Genomic DNA, 20,281 nt, shown 5'->3' with positions numbered 1-20,281 from the left:
ATACACAATTAGTGGCAGAGTCTGGACTGGAATACAATTTTTGGCCAGCCTGGACCCAGGGCTTTTTATGCTATCAGCTATATGGATCCCAAAAATGTGTTCAAGCCTTAAGTAGAAGCTGTAAATCCTGGAAATGAATTGGGGGAAAAAAGGGAAAAGAAAAATGAAATTGAAGGCTTTGTGATTATTGTGATCAGGCTTGGCTTCTGGGAAGAAAAGATGAAATGTATTTTCCTCCTTTCGTTGGAAAGGTGAGACCCCATTGGTGTGAAATGTTGTAGGGGACAGATGTGTCTGTTGGGTTTGCTTAACTGGTTGTTGTTATAAGGAAGGGGCTTACTGGGTAGGGGAGAGGGAAAGTGGTATATTTGGGAAAGAGTGATAAAAAATCAAAAAGCATCAAATCTTTTGAAAGCAAAGCTAATTTTAGATAGACAGGATATTATCATTGTGCATCCTTCAGCAGCACAGGTTGAGGCCCTTCTAATGTTAGTTAGGGAGCAGAGTTATAGGCCAGCCCTAAGCCTATTTAATTCCTGGGATTTCACAGGGCTTCCTGGGTCAATACCATCCAGTCATAACCAGACAACAGTAGCCAGGCTCTGTTTCAAAACTAGCTTGAAGTTCCTGGAGTTAAAAATGTGAGATCTGTGAAAAATCACACTACATTTTAAAATCTGTAAAAAGCAGTATGGTTTTATTAAAACCACTTCAGAAAAAAGGTGGCACAAATCTAGTTTCTTTAAGACTTAGAGGCATTATCGACTTTGTGTCTATCATCACCATTATTACATTTGTTTTGTTAGAATGTGGTGGTCGCTTCAGACTTAGATTTCGTTGTGGAAATTCATTTTTGAAGCTTGTTACTTCAAGGACAAGGACAGAAGGTGGTGAAATTTGAATGCTTAAATCAAGACATGGAGTTACATAAAGAAACTAGCACTAATGTTTACTATATTTTATTGCCCAGTCTAGTTAACGAACCCTATTATTGCGTATGAATCCTAATATGACCAAACAATATTCCAGCAAGGTTTTGCGTGGTATCAAGTTGTAGAAACGGTTTAGATAAAGTATCATAAAGTAATCTTTGTATCAAGTTCTTGGATTTTACCTGTCTTTGGGATAATAGATTAGTGTTCCTGTCATATATATGACTCATCATCAACTAATTTATGTTGAATATAACTAGTCACTAGTTAATTCTTGAAATTGGTCAAATATACCTCATATAGATTAATGTTTCACTACCAGATAAATAGTAGTGTCTTAAGATATAGTCATACTATATAATAACTTGAAGTAGCAGATTGGTGACCTTCTATCTAATTGATTTTTTGTTTATTTTTCTTTTTTTGGTTAATCATATTTAATTTTTTCTAATTACATGTAAAGAACACATTCATTTTTTATAAGATTTTGAGTTTCAGATTTTTTCTCCTTCCCATACACCCTCTCCAAGATGCCAAGCAATTTGATATGGATTACGAATATTCAGTCATATAAACATGTTAACATATTAGTCATGTTGTGAAAGAAGAAACAGAACAAAATGGAAAAAGTACAAAAAAGTGAAAATAGAATGCTTTGATCTGCATTCAGACTTTATAGTTCTTTCTTTGGATGTGGATACTGCTTTCCATCTTGAGTGCCTTGGAATTGTCTTGGATCATTATATTGCTGAGAAATTCTAAGTCAGTCATTGTTGGTCATCGTCTAGCATTCTTCTGGTTCTGCTCACTTCACTCACCATTATTGGTTCATGTAGTCTTGTCAAGTTTTTCTGAAATCTTCCTGCTCCTCATTTCTTGTAGCACAAGAGTATTCAATTACATTCATATACCAAAACTTGTTCAGCCATTCCCCAGTTGATGGGCACGATGGGTACCCACTCAATTTCCAATTTTTTGACACGACAAAAGGAGCTGCTATAAATATTTTTGTATATGTAGGTCTTTTCCCCTTTTTCATGATCTCTTTGGGATACAGAGCTAGTAGTGGTATTGTCCGATCAAAGAGAATACACAGTTTTATAGCCCTTTGGACATAGTTCCCAATTGCTCTCCAGAATTGTTGGATCAGTTCACAACTCCACCAACTATGCATTAGTGTCCTAATTGTTCCATATCTTCTCTGACATTTATCACTTTACTTTTCTTTCATATTAGCCAATCTGATAAATTTAAGATAGTACCTCAGAATTGTTTTAATTTGCATTTTTCCAATCAATAGTGACTAATCATTTTTCAAATATTATAGATTGGACTTCATCTGAAAACTGCCTGCTTATATCCTTTGAACTTTTATTCTTATTGTATTCTTATACACTTAATTCAGTTCTCTATATATTTGAGAAATGAGACCTTTTTCAAAAACACTGGCTGTAAAAATTATTTTCCATCATTCTGCTTCCCTTCTAATCATCATTGCATTCATTTTTTTGTGTGCAAACATTTTTAATGTAATGTAACCAAAATTCTCCACCTTGCATTTCATAATGTTCCCTGTCTCTTTTTTGCTCATAAATTCTGCCCTTCTCCATAGATCTGACAGGTAAACTATTCCTTGCTCTCCTAATTTGCTTGTGGTATCACCCTTTCTGTTTTAATTATGTACCCATTTTGACTGTATCTTGGTATATGGTGTGAGATGTTGGTCTATGCCTAGTTTCTGTCATATTATTTTCCAGTTTTCCAGGTAGTTTTTGTCAGATAGTAACTTCTTATCCCAAAGACTGAAGTCTTTGGGTTTATCAGACAATAGATTGTTGTAACCAACTACTGTGTCTTATGCACCTAATCTATTTCAGTGATCCACCATTCTATTTCTTAGTCAGTACCAAATACTTTTGATGATTGCTGCTTTATAATATAGTTTTACATCTGGTACAGATAGGCAACCTTCCTTTGCATATTTTTTTTCATAAATTCCCTTGATATTCTTGACCTTTTGTTCTTCAAAATGAATTTTATTATTTTGTTCTAGCTCTATAAAACATTTTTGTTGGTAGTTTGAATGGTATGGCATTGAATAAATAAATTAATTTGGGTATAATTGTCATTTTTTATTATATTAGCTTGACCTACCCATGAGCAATTGAAATTTTTCCAATTGTTTACATCTGACTTTATTTGTGTGAAAATTATTTTGTAATCGTGTTCATGTGTTTCCTGGGTTTGTCTAAGCAAGTAGACTCCCAAATATTTTATATTGTCTATAGTTATTTTATGGAATTTCTCTTTCTACCTCTTCTTGCTGAGCTTTGTTGGTAATATATAGAAATACTGATGATTTATGGATTTTATTTTATATCCTACAACTTTGCTGAAGTTGTTAATTACTTCAAGTAGTTTTTTAGGTAATCCTCTAAACATACCATCATATCATATGCAAACTGATAGTTTTGTTTCCTCATTGCCTTGTCTAATTCCTTCAATTTCTTCTTATTATTGCTAAAGCTAAAATTTCTATCATGAGCATCCTTGTTTCACCCCTGATCTTACTGGAAAGGCTTCTAGCTTATCCTTATTACAGATAATGCTTGTTGATGGTTTTAGATAGATACTGCTTATCATTTTAAGGAAAGCTCTATTTATTACTATGATCTCTAGTGTTTTTTAATAGACATAGGTGTTGCATTTTGTCAAGAGTTTTTATGCATCTTTTGAGATAATCATATGATTTCTGTTGGTTTTCTTATTAATGTAGTCAATTTTGCTGGTAGTTTTCCTAATATTGAACCAGCCCTGCATTCCTGGTGTAAATCTCACATGGTCATAGTATATTGTCCTCATGATAAATTGCTGTAATTTTTTGCTAATATTTTACTTAAAATTTTTATGTCAGTAGCCATTAGGGAAATTGATCTATAATTTTCTTTCTCATTTTCAGCTTTTCTTTGTTTAGGTATCATAACCATATTTTTGTCATACAAAGAATTTGATAGAACTCCTTATTCACCTCTTTTCCCAAATAGTTTATGTAGTATTGGAATTAATTGGTCTCAAACCTTTGGGAGAATTAACTTTTAAATCCTTCTGTCTTGATAATTCTGTCTGTATATTCTGAAGTTCGGTGCTGACCTTTTCCCCCTGAACGAGGTAAACAATACATATTTGACTGATTAAAATAAGCTTGTTAACCCATTTTGAGTTGCTTTCCTTTATCAAAGCAGATCCGAGAACCTGTGTTGGCAGCAAACCCTGAGGACGCTTGGGGTGCTTGCCGCTACAGTAGGTCACATGAAGAGCATTCTAGGCAGCAGGTCCAAACATCAGGAGCACATGCATAGAAACAGGGAAGCACATCACTTGTCTAAGAGACCAGAAAGAAATATTATTAAGTATTTATATTTCCGTTTGGGGAGCAAAGAATTTATAGGAAAGTCTGCTGTAAACATCAAAGCACTTTGTAGGTATGAGTTATAATAATAATAATCAGCAATGCTGAGTTTATCTGCTTTTCTCCAGTGACATTGTTTATTATTTTGTTCATTTATGGAGGCATCTAGATAGTGCAGTGGATAGAATGCTAGACTTGGAGTCAGGAAGACCTGAGTTCAAATCCAGTCTTAGAACTTTACTAGCTGTGTGATCCTAGGAAAGTCATTTCACCTCTTTTGCCTCAGTTTCCTCATCTGTAAAATAACAATATTTGATTAGAAGATTAGATTAGATTAGAAGATAACAATAGCACTTAACTTGAAGACATGAAAGTACTATCTAAATGCATTCTATTATGGTTACTGAAGAGGTACCATTGGAGATGATCTAGATTCAAAATGGAGTGGATGAATGCACATAAAAGTGTCTCATATTCATGTAATATATTTCTTTCTCTTTTTATTCTAGGTGTGCCATGATGGCTGCCCTCTCTGAAGCAACCAACAACTTTACCTTGAATGTTTTTAAAAAAATTAGTGAAGAAGATGACTCCCAGAATATATTTTATTCTCCCCTGAGCCTCTACTGTGCCCTGGCTATGGTCTTAGATGGGGCCAAGGGAAATACTGCTGCACAGATACAACAGGTATTTGGGACTGAGGAAGTGCAAACAAACAGTGTGAAACTTTCTATGCCTCCCCAATGCTGCACCCTGGAAGACCTGACCAGAAAAAGAGAGCTTTGTCAAAAGGACAGCATTAGAGAGTGAGAGGAAATGGAATAGAATGTGTTGGGGTTCTCAGTACTCTGTACTATGTACAAGGGGCATTTTGGGTAGAAATGTCACTGTGATGACAAATGTAGAATAATCTTACCTTCTTACCTTGCCGTGAGGAATTACCAGACCACCAGTAGGTGGCAGGGGAGCAGGGGGAGTTGAGAAATCTAATCATGTATAATCTGGAAAAGTACATTGAAACCAGGTGGGAAAGAGCTTTAAATGCTGAGCAGAGAAGACTTGTATTTGTTCCTCAAGGCAATAGGGGGCTGTTGGAGCTTATAGAATAGGTGAGTGACATCCTCAAATCTTATTTTTAAATGCCCTCAGTCTCTGTAGAGCTTTCACGTGATTTTCCTTTGAGGATTTTGTTTTTCTTTTTAAAGAAAGGAAGACAGTACTAAAGCTGTACTTTTTTTTTTCCTAAATAGGTTCTTTCTTTAAATGAAGGTACAGATGTCCACCAAAGTTTGCAGTCTTTTCTCGCAGGAAGTAAGAAAAGTGACAGTGAATGCCTGCTAAGAATTGCTAACCGTCTCTTTGGAGAAAAGACTTGTGATTTTATGCCAGTAAGTCTTATCTGTTATTACTCCCTGTATTAAATTAAGAAAATGAATGACAATTTCAGGTTAGAGACACGAATGCATCATATGGCAGGAGAATCTCTTCTGTTGCTGTTAATGAAAATTCAGTTTGACCTACTTGAAAAAGTTGTTCAGGCAACAGCTAGGTGGCTCAGTGAATACAGCACCGGCCCTGGAGTCAGGAGGACTTGAGTTCAAATACAGCTTGATATACTTGACACACTTACTAGCCGTGTGACCTTGCACAAGTCACTTAACCCCAATTGCCCTCCAAAAAGCAAAAAAAAAAGTTGTTCACCCCAGAACATCATGATATTTTCCATAATTTTTAAGGATCAATGGTATGATTCAATGGGCACAGCACTATAAGTTGTAATCTCACCTCTGCTGTTGGTATCTGGACAAGTCATCTCACTGGATCTTAATTTTCTTCTCCATAAAATTGGAATGGTTAGACCAGATGATCTCATTCTGACTGTTGATTTTCTTTTCTTTTCTTTTTTACAATTATTTTTGGGGGGGGGGGGAATTGGGGTTAAGTGACTTGCCCAAGGTCATGTGACTAATAAGTATTAAGTGTCTGTGGCTGGATTTGAACTAGGGTCTCCTGACTCCAGGGCCGTTGCTCTATTCACTGCTCCACCTATCTGTCCCTGACTGTTGACTTTCAAATAGCAATTTATTGATTTATTAAATGAAGCTGGCACAGTTTCCCCTTGGGTTTCCTGGCCATAACCATTGCTTTTTAAGTGATTTTTTTGTGCTAATAAAACTTAAAGGGAGGGGCAACTAGGTGGCGCAGTGAGTAGAGTGTCGGCCCTGGAGTTAGGAGGAAACAAGTTCGGTTCCAGCCTCAGACACTTAACACCCACACAAAAATACTAGCCATGTAACCTTGGGCAAGTTACTTAACCCCAATTGCCCTCCAAAAAGTAAAAAAAAAAAATCCAAAAAACAAAAAGAAACTTAAAGAGATCTAACAAGCCCTGATGATGTCTAATTTTTAGGTCATTAGCTTTGGTTAGGTAAAAGACTTAAGTTCATCCAAGTCAAACTCAAAGATTGGGGTGTGGGGGGGCAATATATGGTGATCTGTAACATGTTTGTGACTGTTAGGAAGAAGGGGTTCAAAACTTGCTGGTTGTACATTGGTGACATTTAGTCTTGGACTTGTGACATTTGCTTATATTGTTTATCCTGTTGTTTAGTCTTTTAAGGAATCCTGTCAGAGATTCTACCATTCAAATATGGAAGAACTTGACTTTGCAAATGCTCCTGAGGAAGCAAGAAAACATATAAATAAGTGGGTGGAAGGAAACACAGAAGGTAGGAAATCATGGAATTTCTTGTTAGTTATTTGAAAGATCGTGGCTAATGATCTCGGTAACTCTTGCAAAGTATAAAAAAGAACTGATTTTCTAAGCAATAAAAGAGGATACAAAAACCTTACCACTAAAAGACATAAAATTTTCTTTGTTTTTATCCTGATTCTCAGTGTCCACAGCATCAATAATGCTTCTGTATCTAATAATCAGTCTGTAGAATGAATCATTTCCAACCACAATCTATTCCTCCTTTGCTTGCACTTCCATCCTAGGAGTGTGAAGCTTCTAATTTTATCATGCTGCTTCGAGTTTCTCATCCACCCCAACAATGATACCATACCCTCATTCAAGCCTATGTAGAACCCTATTCTCCTGTCCTTCTGTACCTTTTTAAATATATGTATTTACAGGCATCTGTTATTCATGTTGCATATATTTTATTCTGATGACTATATTTAAATTGACTCATTTTCACTTTCCTATGAATGACAAGAAAAAATGTTCTGTCAATGGGATACTATTTCAGGGCTGTGTGCTTTGTGGAACCTCAGAGAATTATTTGTGATAATAAAATATTTCTTTCAGTATATGGTATAATAGAAAAAAGGCTTGGGAACTTCTGGTGGTGGAGCCAAGATGGCAGAATAGAGAAATTCCTCCACTTGGCCATCCCAACATTTCCTTATAACAACTTTAAAATAATGCCTCAAATCAAACTCTGCAGTGGCAGAGCCAACAGAAAGTAAGAGCGAGACATTCTTCCAGCCCAGGATAACTTAAGAGGGTGGAAAGAGGGATTGTGACATGGGGATGGAGGCTGGGTCAGAGCCCACAACTTAGTGGTGGACTAGGTGGAGGAATGGCAACAGTAGCAGCTTCAGGAGCTCTCAAGGCAGAGATGGTAAAGGGACCTGGTAACTAGTCAGAAAGAGATTACAGGAGAGTCCTGTGATAGCACTATATGCAGAGCCAGTTGCTGTTTGAACAACTGCATGGGCTATATCCAATTCTGCATCATGGATCAAGGGTGAAGGGGAGCACTTTCAGTCTAGAGGGAACAGGAGCCCTGAGGATCAGTATCACTTACAATTCCAGAGGATCAGGAACACTTAGAAACAATATTGTTTCTGGTCTGAAGAGAGCAAAGGTACTGAAGAGCAGTATTGATTACAGTCCCAAGGAATCAGGAGCCCTTGCTGAATGTAGAACAGGGGAAAAGTAACCACACCTCTCCAGATCATAACACCTAGGAAGCAAGGAAAACTTCCAAACCCCAAGAGCTTGCTCTGAAAACAGCAGAAAAAAAGCCTATAATTTGAAACCGTGCCCTTTCCCTTCATGCTGGCAACAGAGTCGAGCTTTAACATAAAATTTAAAATCAAGAAATAAGGTGGAAAATAAGGGAAAAGTACCTGCTAATAAAAAGCTACTGTGTTGATAAGGAAAATCAAGCTGCAAATTCAGAAGACAATTAAGTCAAAACAACTATGAGAAAAGTGCAAAAGAAAAAAAAAGGATTTGGATACAATCCCCATTAAATTCCTCGAAGAGCTAAAGAATGATTTTCAAAATCAAATTAAGAATGACAGAGGAAAAATTAAGTGAAAATATTATAGCAAAGGGGGGAAAAAACATGAAAAGACAAAAGGTTTATAAATGAGGTACCAGGAAATACTGACCAATTTCCCTAATGGGTATTAATGCAAAAATCTTAAATAAAATGCTGGCAAGGAGATTATCGCACTATATCACAAAGCTTACATAGTATGACCAGATGAGATATATACCAGTAATCCAAGCCTTGTCCGATAGTAGGAAACTTATGTAATTGCCTATATCAATAACAAAACCAACAAAAATCATATGATATGTCAATAGGTACAGAAAAGGCTTTTGATAAAATACAACACCCATTCCTAATAAAAATGCTTGAAAGCATGGGAATCAATGGAGCCTTTCTTTAAATGATAGATAATATCTGTCAAAAACCAAGAGCAAGTGTCATAATGGGGAAAAACTTGAATCCTTCCCCATATGATCAGACTTGAAGCAAGGGCATCCATTATCACCACTATTATTCCATATTGTATTAGAAATGCTAATCGCAATGAGAAAGGAAAAAAGAAATGGAAGGAATAAAAATAGGCAATGAGGAAACAAAATTACTGCTCATTGCTGATGCCAGAATGGTATGTTTAGCGAACTCTGGAAAATCAGCCAAAAAACTAATTGTAATGATGAGCATCTTTAGCAAAGTTGTAGGATAAATAATAAACCTGCATAAACTCAGCAGCATTCCTCTGTTCTCCCAAGAAAATCCAGCTGAAAGAGATAGAAAGAGAAATGCCATTTAAAATAACTACAGACTATATAAAATACTTGGGAGTTTTATCTGCCACTATAAACTCAGAGACTATATGAACACAGTTATGAAACACTCCACTCAAAGGCAATTCTAAATAATTGGAGAAATACAAATTGTTCCTGATAGGCTCAGTCAATGTAATAAAAATGACAGTTATACCTGAGCTGATTTATTTATTCATTATTATCCCAAATGAACTACCAAAGAATTATTTTATAGAGCTAGAAAAAACAATAACAAAATATATGTGGATGAACAGAAGGTAAAAAATATTAAGGGAATCAATGAAAAAAAATGTGAAGGAAGGAGGCCTAGCGGAACCTGATTTCAAACTATATTATGAAGCAGTGATCATGAAAACAGACTGGTACTGGATAAGAAATAGAGTGATGGATCAGTGGAATAGATTAGATACACAATAGATAATAGTAAATGACCATTGTAATCTTGTTTGATAACTCAAAGATGCAAACTTTTGGGGTAAGAACTCATCATTTGACAGAAATAGTTGGGAATTCTGGAAAGCAGTTAGCAAGAAACTTAGGTGTAGACCAGTGTCTCATAGTGTTTATCAAGATAAGGTCAGAATGGATAAATGATTTAAACTTCAAGGTAGATATCATAAGCAAATGACAGGAATATGGGAAAATGTACCTGTCAGACCTATGCAAAAGGGAACAGTTTATGACAAAATAAGAGATGAAAAGGATTATGTGAGATAAAATGGATGATTTTGATTCCATGAAATTAAAAACCATTTTTGAGCACACACACATACTCACGGACACACAGACACAGACACACACACACAAACTTGAACTGAAAAAAAATCCTAATGTAGTTAAAACTAGAAGGAAAGCAGAAACCTGGGGGAAATTTTTCTTTTACAGAAAGTCTCTCTAATAAATGTCTCATTTTTCAAATGTATAGAAGACAGAGCCAAATTTGTAAAAATTAGAGTCAGTTGATAAATGTTCAAAGGATATCAATAGGCAGTTTTCAGAAGAAGAAACCAAAGCTATCAATAGTCACATGAAAAAATTCACTAAATCACTACTGATTAGAGAAATATAAAATCAAAACAGCTCTGAGATTCCACCTTAAATGTATGTTACTGGTTAACATGGTAGAAAAGGAAAATCATAGATCTTGGAGGAAATATGGAAAAATAGGGACACTAATGCACTGTTGGTAGAGTTGTGAATTGATCCAACCATTCTGGAGAACTCTTTGGAACTACACCCAGAGATCTATAAAACTGTGCATATCCTTGGACCCAGCAATAGCACTTCTAGGTCTAGGTCACAAACATATCAAAGAAAGGGGGAAAGTACTTGTATGTGCACAAATATTTATAGCAACTCTATTTGTGTTAGCAAAAAAATGGAAATTGAGGGATTACCCCTAAATTGAGTAATGACTGAACAAGTTGTGGTATGTGATTGTGATGGAATGTTTTTGTGCTATAATGATTAGTAGGATAACTTAAAAAAAATAACCTGGAAAAACTTATGTGAACTCTTACAAAGCCATGTGACCAGAATCGGGAGAATGCTGTACATAGTATCAGAAATATTGTAATAATGATCATTTTATGTACTCTGATCAAAACAAAGATCCAAAAGAATTCCAAAACACCCCTGATGAAAAATGTTATCTATGTCCAGAGGGAGAACTTAGGAACTTTGAATTTAGATTGGAGCATCCTTTTAAAAATGTGATTCCTTTTTCTTTTTTTTCTCTGTGTTTTCTTTTGTAATATGGCTAATTTGGAAATATATTTCTCATTACTTCATATGTATAATCAACACTGAATTGTTTCTCTTTTCAAGGAGGGTACAAATGGAAGAGGAGGGAGGGAGAGAATTTGGAACTCAAACTTTTAAAAAATAATAGAATTGTATTTGCATGTAATTGTGAGGTTCTTAGTGAAATAAAGGAAAAACGCTATAACAATAAAAAATGAAAAGTCTCGGAGTCAGAAAAGGCAAATCTAAGATCTGCCACTTACTAGCTCTGTGACCTTGAGCAAGCCTCCTCACTTTTCTAAGCCTCAGTTTCTCTATTTATTCCGGGGGATTATCATAATATGTCAAAAACCTCGTAGGGTTTGTGTGAGTCTACATGAGATTCTAGATGTTAACACATTTTGGAATTGGAAAGACAATTTTTCTTTGAGATACTCAGTGAAAGGAGGGATACTGTGTCATGGAAATAGTTCTTTCTTGCAAACTGATCATGGTATTCAGAGGCACATTTGCTACTACACCAAAAAAAAAAAAAACTACAGAAAAAACTTTAGTAGATAGATACTACTGCTACACACTGCTATATGAAGGTGAGTGATTGTATTTGAGTAGGAGAGATTGAAACCCTGCCTAGTGTATTTCCTGACAGATTTTATAATCACTGTTATGTTAATGATGATGAGAAGGAGAAGGTTAACTAGAACAATTTAGGGTTCTTAAAATGCTTTATAGATGTTATCTCATCTGTTTTAAATGTGATTAGGTCCACCTCTGTGCTAGATTTAATCTCTAATGTCCTTTTACAGGTAAGATTGCAAATCTGCTAGCTAAGGATTCCATTAATTCCACGACTGTTCTGGCACTTGTGAATGCCATCTATTTCAAAGGAAAATGGGAAAAACAATTTGATGAATGCAAGACAACTGAAATGATGTTCAAAATCAGCAAAGTAAGTGGCAATTTTGCAATGTCCTGGGACCTCATGGGCAACTGGGACAATGGGAAAGAATCAACATATTCCCTTTGTTTTTTAAGATATAGATAAAGGGATAATAATACACAACTAAAGTCTCCCTTTTCTTTACCCTTCTCTCTTTCTTTGTCCTTCACCTGAGAGATGGCCCTCAATTTTTTCTCTCTATATTGTGATATAATAAACAATTCAATCCTACAGCTCAATGTTCCTTCATTTCACCAGTCAGTTTCCTTACCTCGAGACCTTAGAAACTCTCTGGAAGATGGCTTCCTCACTTTTTCAGTACTTTTCTTTTCTTGTAAACGTTGCCATGATAAATCATGGAGGAAGAGAACATGCTGTTAGATGTGTTTTCCAGTTTGGAAATAACTTTTGTCCTGGGCATTGAGGGAGATACATGACAAACCCAAGAGAAGCAAAAAAACCCTTATTTTTCCCTCAGTTAGGATATCTGTCTGATCTCCCATTATCCAGGTTATTCCTCCTTCAGGAACTTTTTGCTAGCTTCCTTAAAAAGATGACATATACCCTATCAATCTTTTGCTCTAAGCTTAGCTTAGCATATCAGTTGCTTAATTAAGTCTGCTTTCTTTTCTATCAGATTCTAAACTTAACACTTTTACTTTTATTTGTTTAACTATTTTTCTTCTTTCCATCCTCTTAATCGACTACTAGGGCTGTCCTTCAATCTTTTCTATATATGTTTTGATATAATAAAGAATTTACGTCATTCGGCCCAGGAACTAGAAAGGCATTTTACCCTTTCATTTTATAGGACATACTATAAGTGCAAAAGGTCTTAGAAGAGAGAGAGAGAGATCAATGTAAGTTAATAAAAAGCATAAAAAATCTTTTCTATCAATGTACTCTTATGTCAAAAGCTTCATTGTTAATGATAAAAAGTAATGTAGGACTTGGTGAGTTTTAGGACAAGAGTTGAAGATGAGATATGCTACAGAATATAATTAAACAGTAATTAGAAATGTGAAAATGCCCCTAAGATTAATATATCTGTTTTCTATGCGTTACCTTACCAGACAGGTGCACTGGTACAGAGTAAGTCCTTTGGCCAATCAGGAGCCTGCAAAGAACCAAAGTCCTGCCTTACCAGGCAGATGCACTGGACACAGATTTATTTACAGCAGACAGAAATGCTAATTTGGGGGGCACCTGTTTCAATAGAACCTATATCAAATTGCTTAGAGATAAGGTAGGAAAAGGAGAAAGAGAGAAAATTTGGAACTCAAAATTTTATTTAAAAAAAGTTAATTGTCTTTACATATAATTGGGGAAAATACTATTTAAAAGAAAACAAACCTATTCTAGAATCCAAAAACCCACCCACTAATTAGAATAATATAAAAATTTCCAGAAAATATGTGGTATACATATGGGAATTTGGGGGCAGAGAAAGGTAAGGACTAGTCTCTTCTTTCCACTTTCCTGATAGTTATCCCCTTAAAAATATGTACTGGCTATAGGTAAGTCTTGTGAGTAGGAATAGTGTACTTTGAACAAGATATAAAGTTCTGGATGGTGTTTTTTTTTTTTAATTGTGTCTCACAGGGATTGGTGACTGTAATGTAATGCCAAGGAAAGACAACTTCCCAAGGTTCAGAATACCAGCATAGGTGCTCTCCATTTTATTCAGTGACAAACCAAGAACGGAGAAGATCAAAACATGACATCATTCCAAATACAGCATTTACTAAGTGTGATTAAATAATCTCCAAGTACTACCCCACCCCAGGACCTTCCAATCATTCAATCAATTACAAAGTCTCTGTTCTAAATACTTCTCCACCCCTAGGCTATACCTTAATTAAGTCCACCACAAAGCCCCTCTTCTCAAATGGAGATTAGTTTCCAAACATAAGGTCAAAAGTTCCCCACCCCTGGATCACAATTGAATCTACCCCAGAGTTACATCAAGTTTAAACACAGCACTTAATACCCAAATGGAGGTCTTTTCTTCATCTTGACAGGAGGCAAGTTCTCAGCAATCTTAGTTCCTGGGGAGACAAGGCTTAGCAAGGCCATAAGATACATTGCCAATCCCTTCATGAATTTATCCTTTGTCTGTAGAACAGTCCTAGAACCCCTGAACACATTAGCAAAGCCCTCTCCCAGGATTTCTGTAAACATACAACAAGAAAATCCTTCTTCAGGGCTTCTGAACCAACAGAAAGGCTCCCAGACCCCTGTAACAACAGCACTGTCCTTCACCAGTGGACAGTATTCACTCTGTCTGCAGGACAGTCTCCAGACCCCTGCAACAACAGCACTGTCCTTCACCAGTGGACAGTATTCATTCTGTCTGCAGGACAGTCTCCAGACCCCTGCAACAACAGCACTGTCCTTCACCAGTGGACAGTATTCACTCTCTGTCTGCAGGACAGTCTCAGGGCTTCTTAGTGAACAGCCAGGTTCCAGGACTTCTTCAACAAAAGGACTGTCTTTCACCAGTGGACAAATCTGGCAAAATAACATCAAAACAGACAGACAAAGTACCAGCAAAACAGCCATGTCTCCTCAGTCCTTGGCAGCTCAGGGGGCAGGTCTCAAAAGTCCAGGGCAATTCAAAGCGGCCACCAGCAATTCTCTTAGTCTCTCTCTCTCCAAGAGGTGCTGCTTCCAAAAAGGTCTCCCGCCTCTCTCTTGTCTCTCCAAATCTACATCACCAGCTCCTCCCAGTTCAGGACTTTCTTTTCACATCAAAAAGTCCATCCCACAGGTGGGATTAATAAGCTCTGGGTTTTAACACAATCAATTTGAAAACCAAGCCCAATACAGGGGAATCTCCACATTCCATTACTATCACAGTGACACATAAAATTCCTTTAACTGGGGATAAATTTTTCATTACACTGTCAGATAAGACAAACTGTTAATATAATTTGAGTGAAACTCATTCACACTAAAGGTTAACTGAATATTTATTGTGGAATTAACTGAATTTTGAGCCTTTCTCATTCTTATAGGAGGAAAAGGATGAAGAAGACAGAGCACTAAGTGCCTTAGTTAAGAGAAGTCCCAAAGAAAGGAAAAGGATACTTAGGGACCCTTGAAAATAAAGCTCTGGTATTAGAGATATTTTTATTCATATATGCCAGTCAATGACAGCTCTATTTTACATGAAGGAATAAAAGTGTATTTTTTTCTACAGATAAATGTAGCACAATTCCTAATGAAGAAACAAGCTGCAGGGTATTAAGGTATTTCTCTGTAAAAACTTGATTTATACCCTCAGAGAACTTATAGTTTAAAGATGTGAAGTACAGGTATACAAATTCACTTCTTTTTTTAGTAGGTTGTATTAATTTTACCTGCCTCCTTTGTTTCCCCTTGATTCAGTTTCATGTTCATTTATCCCCTTTTAGGAGAAGCAGAAACCAGTACAGATGATGTTTCAGAAATCTACATTTAGCATGACCTACATAGGAGAAGTGTTTACCAAGATCCTAGTTCTGCCTTACGTTGGAGGACAAATGGACATGGTCATTTTGCTTCCAGATGAGAACACAGATCTAAAAACGGTGAGAGAAGTATTATTGATGATATTTCCAGAAATTTTTTTAAAAATTTGATTCAGAAGGAGCAGCTAGGTGGCACAGTGAATAGAGTGCTGGCCCTGGAGTCAGGAGGACCTGGGTTCGGATCCAGCCTCAGACACTTAACACAAAAACTAGCCGCGTGACTTGGGCAAGTCACTTAACCCCAATTGCCCTCCAAAAAAGCAAAAATAAAAATTGATTCAGAGCTGTAGGCACTACATCTGAATATTGGCTATCATGTTATTACATCCTAGGTCAACTCCAGTGTCCTGATCCATATCTAGCCTCTAGACCCAGATGGCTCTGGAGGAGAAAGTGAGGCTGGTGACTTTGAACAGCCCCCCCCCCCCTCACTTAAATCCAATTCACTTGTATGTCATGGTATCACCTCCCTGATATCATAGTACCCTTTGAGGACAAAGGACAAACAGCAGCAGCAGTATGATAATCAAGTCCTCACTATCACTGTCTAGATCAATGACTGGAGGTTACACTGATATCTTTGTATGTGATATAGCACAAAGAATGTGGTAATATTGGTGGGAAAGGGGAGGAATCCTTGGTTTTCAAGGTATCAATTTAGCAGGAATGGAAACTGACAGTGGAAGGTCTTGATTTACTGGAAGGGAAGGGGGAGTTGGTTTTCAGATCCTGCTGTTGTAGGCAGACAGAGCACAATAGGAACCAGATAAGCAAAGCTGGAGATTTTATTGGGAATCACTATGAGCTAGAAACATAGTTTGAGGAAGGAAGTCTGCGGAAATAAATTGGTCAGCAGAAAGCATAGAACAGGGTGCCTTCGATCACTTTTTTAGAAGAAAACTCCCATATTAGAATCCTAGAGAGTCCAATAACTGATTCTAAGTCTGGTCAAGTTGAACTCCTGTCATGCCTATGAGCCACCACAGTTTTGTAAGTATACAGCACAAGGTAAAACTCAGCATTCAGGCATGTTAAGTGGAGTCTTGCCACTTTAAAAGTCAATATTTTGCCTACTTGGGATATCATGGAATTTCTTTCAACCAATTTCCCCATATGTAAAATGGGGATAATCTCTTCCTGAAATAATTCAAAAGGCTATTGTGAGGAGTGAAGAGTGAATGAGATAATGTGTGAAAGTGCTTTGAAGGCTACAAAGTGCTAGAGAAGTTTAAGAAAAGAAGGTAGTGAGAAAGGGGGCAGCAAGAGAAGGAAACCTGTTTTCTGAGCTAAACTAAGATGGTGTGGATTCTGTTAAGCGGAAAGGTTGTGGGGTGGGAAAGGCAGGGAAAGGAAGTCTCTATTTAGAGTCAGGGTCCACGATGTTGGTTGGAATTCTACCTCAGCCTATTACCACCTGTGGGAACTGAAACAACCTCAGTTTTCTTATCTGAAAAATGGAAGGTTATACTGAATGGTCTCAAAGTCCCTTTCAGCTCTGAATCTAAGGTCTTCTGAAGAGAAGTACAGAAAAGAGAGGTATTGGGCTCTAGTTGAATGGGGTGTGTGTGTGTGTGTGTGTGTGTGTGTGTGTGTGTGTGTGTGAGAGAGAGAGAGACAGAGACAGAGAGAGAGAGAGAGAGAGAGAGAGAGAGACAGAGAGACAGAGACAGACAGAGACAGAGATAGAGAGAATGAATGCATGTGATTGGCTTGCTTGTGCTTTTATCACTTTTCCTAACTTTTCAAATAGAACAGAAGCTCCTTGGGGGCATAAACCTTTTTTCCCCTCCCTTGGATCCTCCACATCTAGCACAGGAACCTTGCATATAGTAGGTAGGGAAGGAATATTTTTCTCATTAAATTAAATCCTTTGGGACTTACATTATACAACTCTTTTTATTTCTAGTTGGAAAAGGGACTTACTTCTGAGAAATTAGCAGATTGGTTAAATCCAGAGATGATGGATGAAACTGAGGTGGAAGTTTTCCTTCCCAGATTTAAATTGGAGAAGAGTTTAAACATGGAAAACATTCTTCGAAAATTGGGGATGTCAGATGCCTTTGACGTATCTATGGCTGACTTTTCTGGGATGTCAGCCAGGAAGGACCTGAGTCTGTCTAAAGTTATACACAAAGCTTTTGTGGAAGTTAATGAAGAAGGCACAGAAGCAGCTTGTGCCACTGCAGCTCTCATGATGAAACGATGTGCAAGAATGACTCCACGATTCATGGTTAACCTTCCTTTCCTTTTTATTATCCGAGATAAGGCCTCAAAAAACATTTTGTTTTTGGGCAAAGTGATCTCTCCTTAAAGAGATCATTTACTTTTAATGAAGTCTTTACTCTCATGCTATTTACATCTGTTTTGTCCAGACACTCCTGTACCCATAATCCAAAGGGTCTTCATCAACAGGTGATAATAATCCAAAAATAAAATTCTTGATTGAGAAATTCTCTACCTGGGATTGCTTGTGTATACCTTTGTGCACCTTGGTCATTTGAAAGCTGTAATTTTCAAAGTGTGTGCCTGGCACCCTCATTTGAGGGCATGAAGATTAAAGGCAGGGCTGGAAGCCAATGTCCCTAGTGCATTTCATGGTCAGTTTTTGTTTAATAAAAGTATTGACTACTAATGGAGCCCCCTGCCCATCCCCATAATTATGCCTCACTCCTTTGCCCACACCCCCACTCCATTCCCTGTGACACCAGGTCCTCAGCCTTTTCCTTCTTTAGGGTACACAAGGGAAACTAGATATTATTATTTGCTATTTCTTTGTTAATAGGGCAGACATCAGGTCCATTTTTTTTTCTTTTAAAGGAAGAGATGGAAATTAAGGTGGAATGGTAGGAATATGGGGAACAGGATTCATGAATTTGTGAGGGAGGTCTCTGGGAACAAAACTTTTTGGAGCTTCAAAAAAAAAAAAGGCCAAATGCTGAAAATTCCAGGTGACTTTAAACTCATGTAGTAACTCATCTGGAAGGAGAAATGAATCTTCTGTCCAATGGATCAGTCTCTAGATGTTGTTATGGTCCATGGAGTAATCTGGTCATTACATATAACATATAATACCCGCGAATTGGCATTTCTCTGGAGCTTTTCAGTTTGCAAAGTGCTTTACAGACACCGCATTTTATCCTCACAAGGTATTTGCTATTATTAACCTTGACTTTACAGATACGGAAATGGAAGCAGAATGGGGATGAGTGACTTACCCAAGATCACACAGAGCTAGTCAGTGTCTAAGGTTGGATTTGAACTTAGTTCTTCCTGACAGCAGGTCTAGCTTTTTAGCCACTGTCTCATCAACCTGCAAAACATAGGAAACTCCAAATAACCTGCAGATCAACCCAAGTGCACAAACATCCTACATTCTAGGAAGCAATTCTAGACAAGGTTTTAGTGTCTTCTAAGGGCAGAGAGGAATACGGTTTGCGTGGAAAGCTTGTCCCCTGATACCTCTCACTGTACTCTTATTTCCATATCCATCATCATTGCCCCCTCCATAGGTCTCATAGTTCTCTGCCTTCCTCTTTCATTGTGATCCTCTGGAAAGTACCTCTACTCCCAGCTCCTCTTCAAACTGAGCCTCTTTATTTGTCACTCTCTCTTCTGATACTTGTGGAAACCTCTTAGTGTGTCATGGGCAACTATCTTCAGTACATAATGGTCCTCTCATGGTATGGAGCAATACACTGGACCAAGAGAAATGGTCTCCCTTCTTGCCACCTCCAGAGGTTCTCTGTTTTGCTACAATTTGTAAACTCTTCCCATTTTCTGTGAAGCCTCCTCTGAGTTTCACACTATGCATCTACATTCCTTCCCCTCCACCAATCAAAGTCCTTATTTTCTGTTATATACCAGCCTCTGTGTCAGAGATCCTTCTTTCTCAGGGACTTCAAATGCCTAGAAGAATCTTCCTCCACATCCCTGTGTCTGGACGGAGAGTTGGAAAATTAAACAGCCATGCTGACCTTCCTATGTACTGAGTTCCCTGTCATCTCAGTTCATGGACTTACCTCCTATGACCAGCCTCGGAACTTCACTTCAGCTACCCTCGGGGATGACTACCTTGGAGATTTCACCATCACTCAAAGATGCTCCTCCTATAACATTGAATTCTAAAATTCCTTTCTTTCCATCTCTGACTCTGCCTCAGTCCTCCTAAATCAATACTTTGTGTTCATTACAAATTGCCTCTCCCACTTTTCAGCCTCCCTAGTTCTGTCAAAGGCACCACTGCCCTTCCAGTCCCCCAGGCCCATAAACTTGGCCTTATCTTCATGCTCCCTCACCCCACATGGTCCAATCAGTTGCAAAATCTTGCTTTTTCTACCTTAACTGTTAACATTTCATATTTTGCCCCTTCCTCTATTCTCATGGTTACCGCCCTAGTCCACACCTTCATCAGCTCTTGACAAGATTATTGTAGCAACCTCTTCTCTGCATCAAGCATCTCCCCCCTCCAGTACATCTTATATACTATTGCCAAAATTATTTTCCTTTAAAGTAGATCTGACCAAGTGACTCTCCTACTTGTCCTGAATTAAAATTTTCAATAGACAAGAGTTTCTGGGTAAATTATAATCAGCTTTATCAAGCAAAGCTAGCAAGTAGGTTAACAAAAAGAGCTCATTTGTCCTCTCA

At 37.3% G+C, this 20,281-nt stretch overlaps 1 protein-coding gene across 4 annotated transcripts in view; it reads left to right on the top strand.

Annotated features, from left to right (window-relative positions):
* LOC138170719 (serpin B6-like) overlaps positions 1 to 18,091 on the top strand; it is a 121,297-nt gene extending 103,206 nt beyond the window's left edge. For all 4 annotated transcript variants that reach the window (XM_069100221.1, XM_069100218.1, XM_069100220.1 and 1 more), the window contains exons 2-7: positions 4,851 to 5,028; positions 5,592 to 5,729; positions 6,953 to 7,070; positions 11,989 to 12,131; positions 15,539 to 15,694; positions 17,541 to 18,091. In XM_069100221.1, coding sequence (XP_068956322.1) covers positions 4,858 to 5,028; positions 5,592 to 5,729; positions 6,953 to 7,070; positions 11,989 to 12,131; positions 15,539 to 15,694; positions 17,541 to 17,945 — 1,131 coding nt within the window. In that variant the 5' untranslated portion in view covers positions 4,851 to 4,857 and the 3' untranslated portion in view covers positions 17,946 to 18,091. The remainder of the gene's footprint in view (positions 1 to 4,850; positions 5,029 to 5,591; positions 5,730 to 6,952; positions 7,071 to 11,988; positions 12,132 to 15,538; positions 15,695 to 17,540) is intronic.
* The last annotated feature ends 2,190 nt before the right edge of the window (positions 18,092 to 20,281 follow it).

The sequence above is a fragment of the Petaurus breviceps genome, unplaced genomic scaffold (assembly GCF_028583685.1).
Source record: "Petaurus breviceps papuanus isolate PSGF00001 unplaced genomic scaffold, PetGlider_PUasm1.0 38, whole genome shotgun sequence".
Lineage (NCBI taxonomy): Eukaryota > Metazoa > Chordata > Mammalia > Diprotodontia > Petauridae > Petaurus > Petaurus breviceps.
Note: the sequence above shows the minus strand (reverse complement) of the source record. Positions and strands in the feature narration are given on the sequence as shown.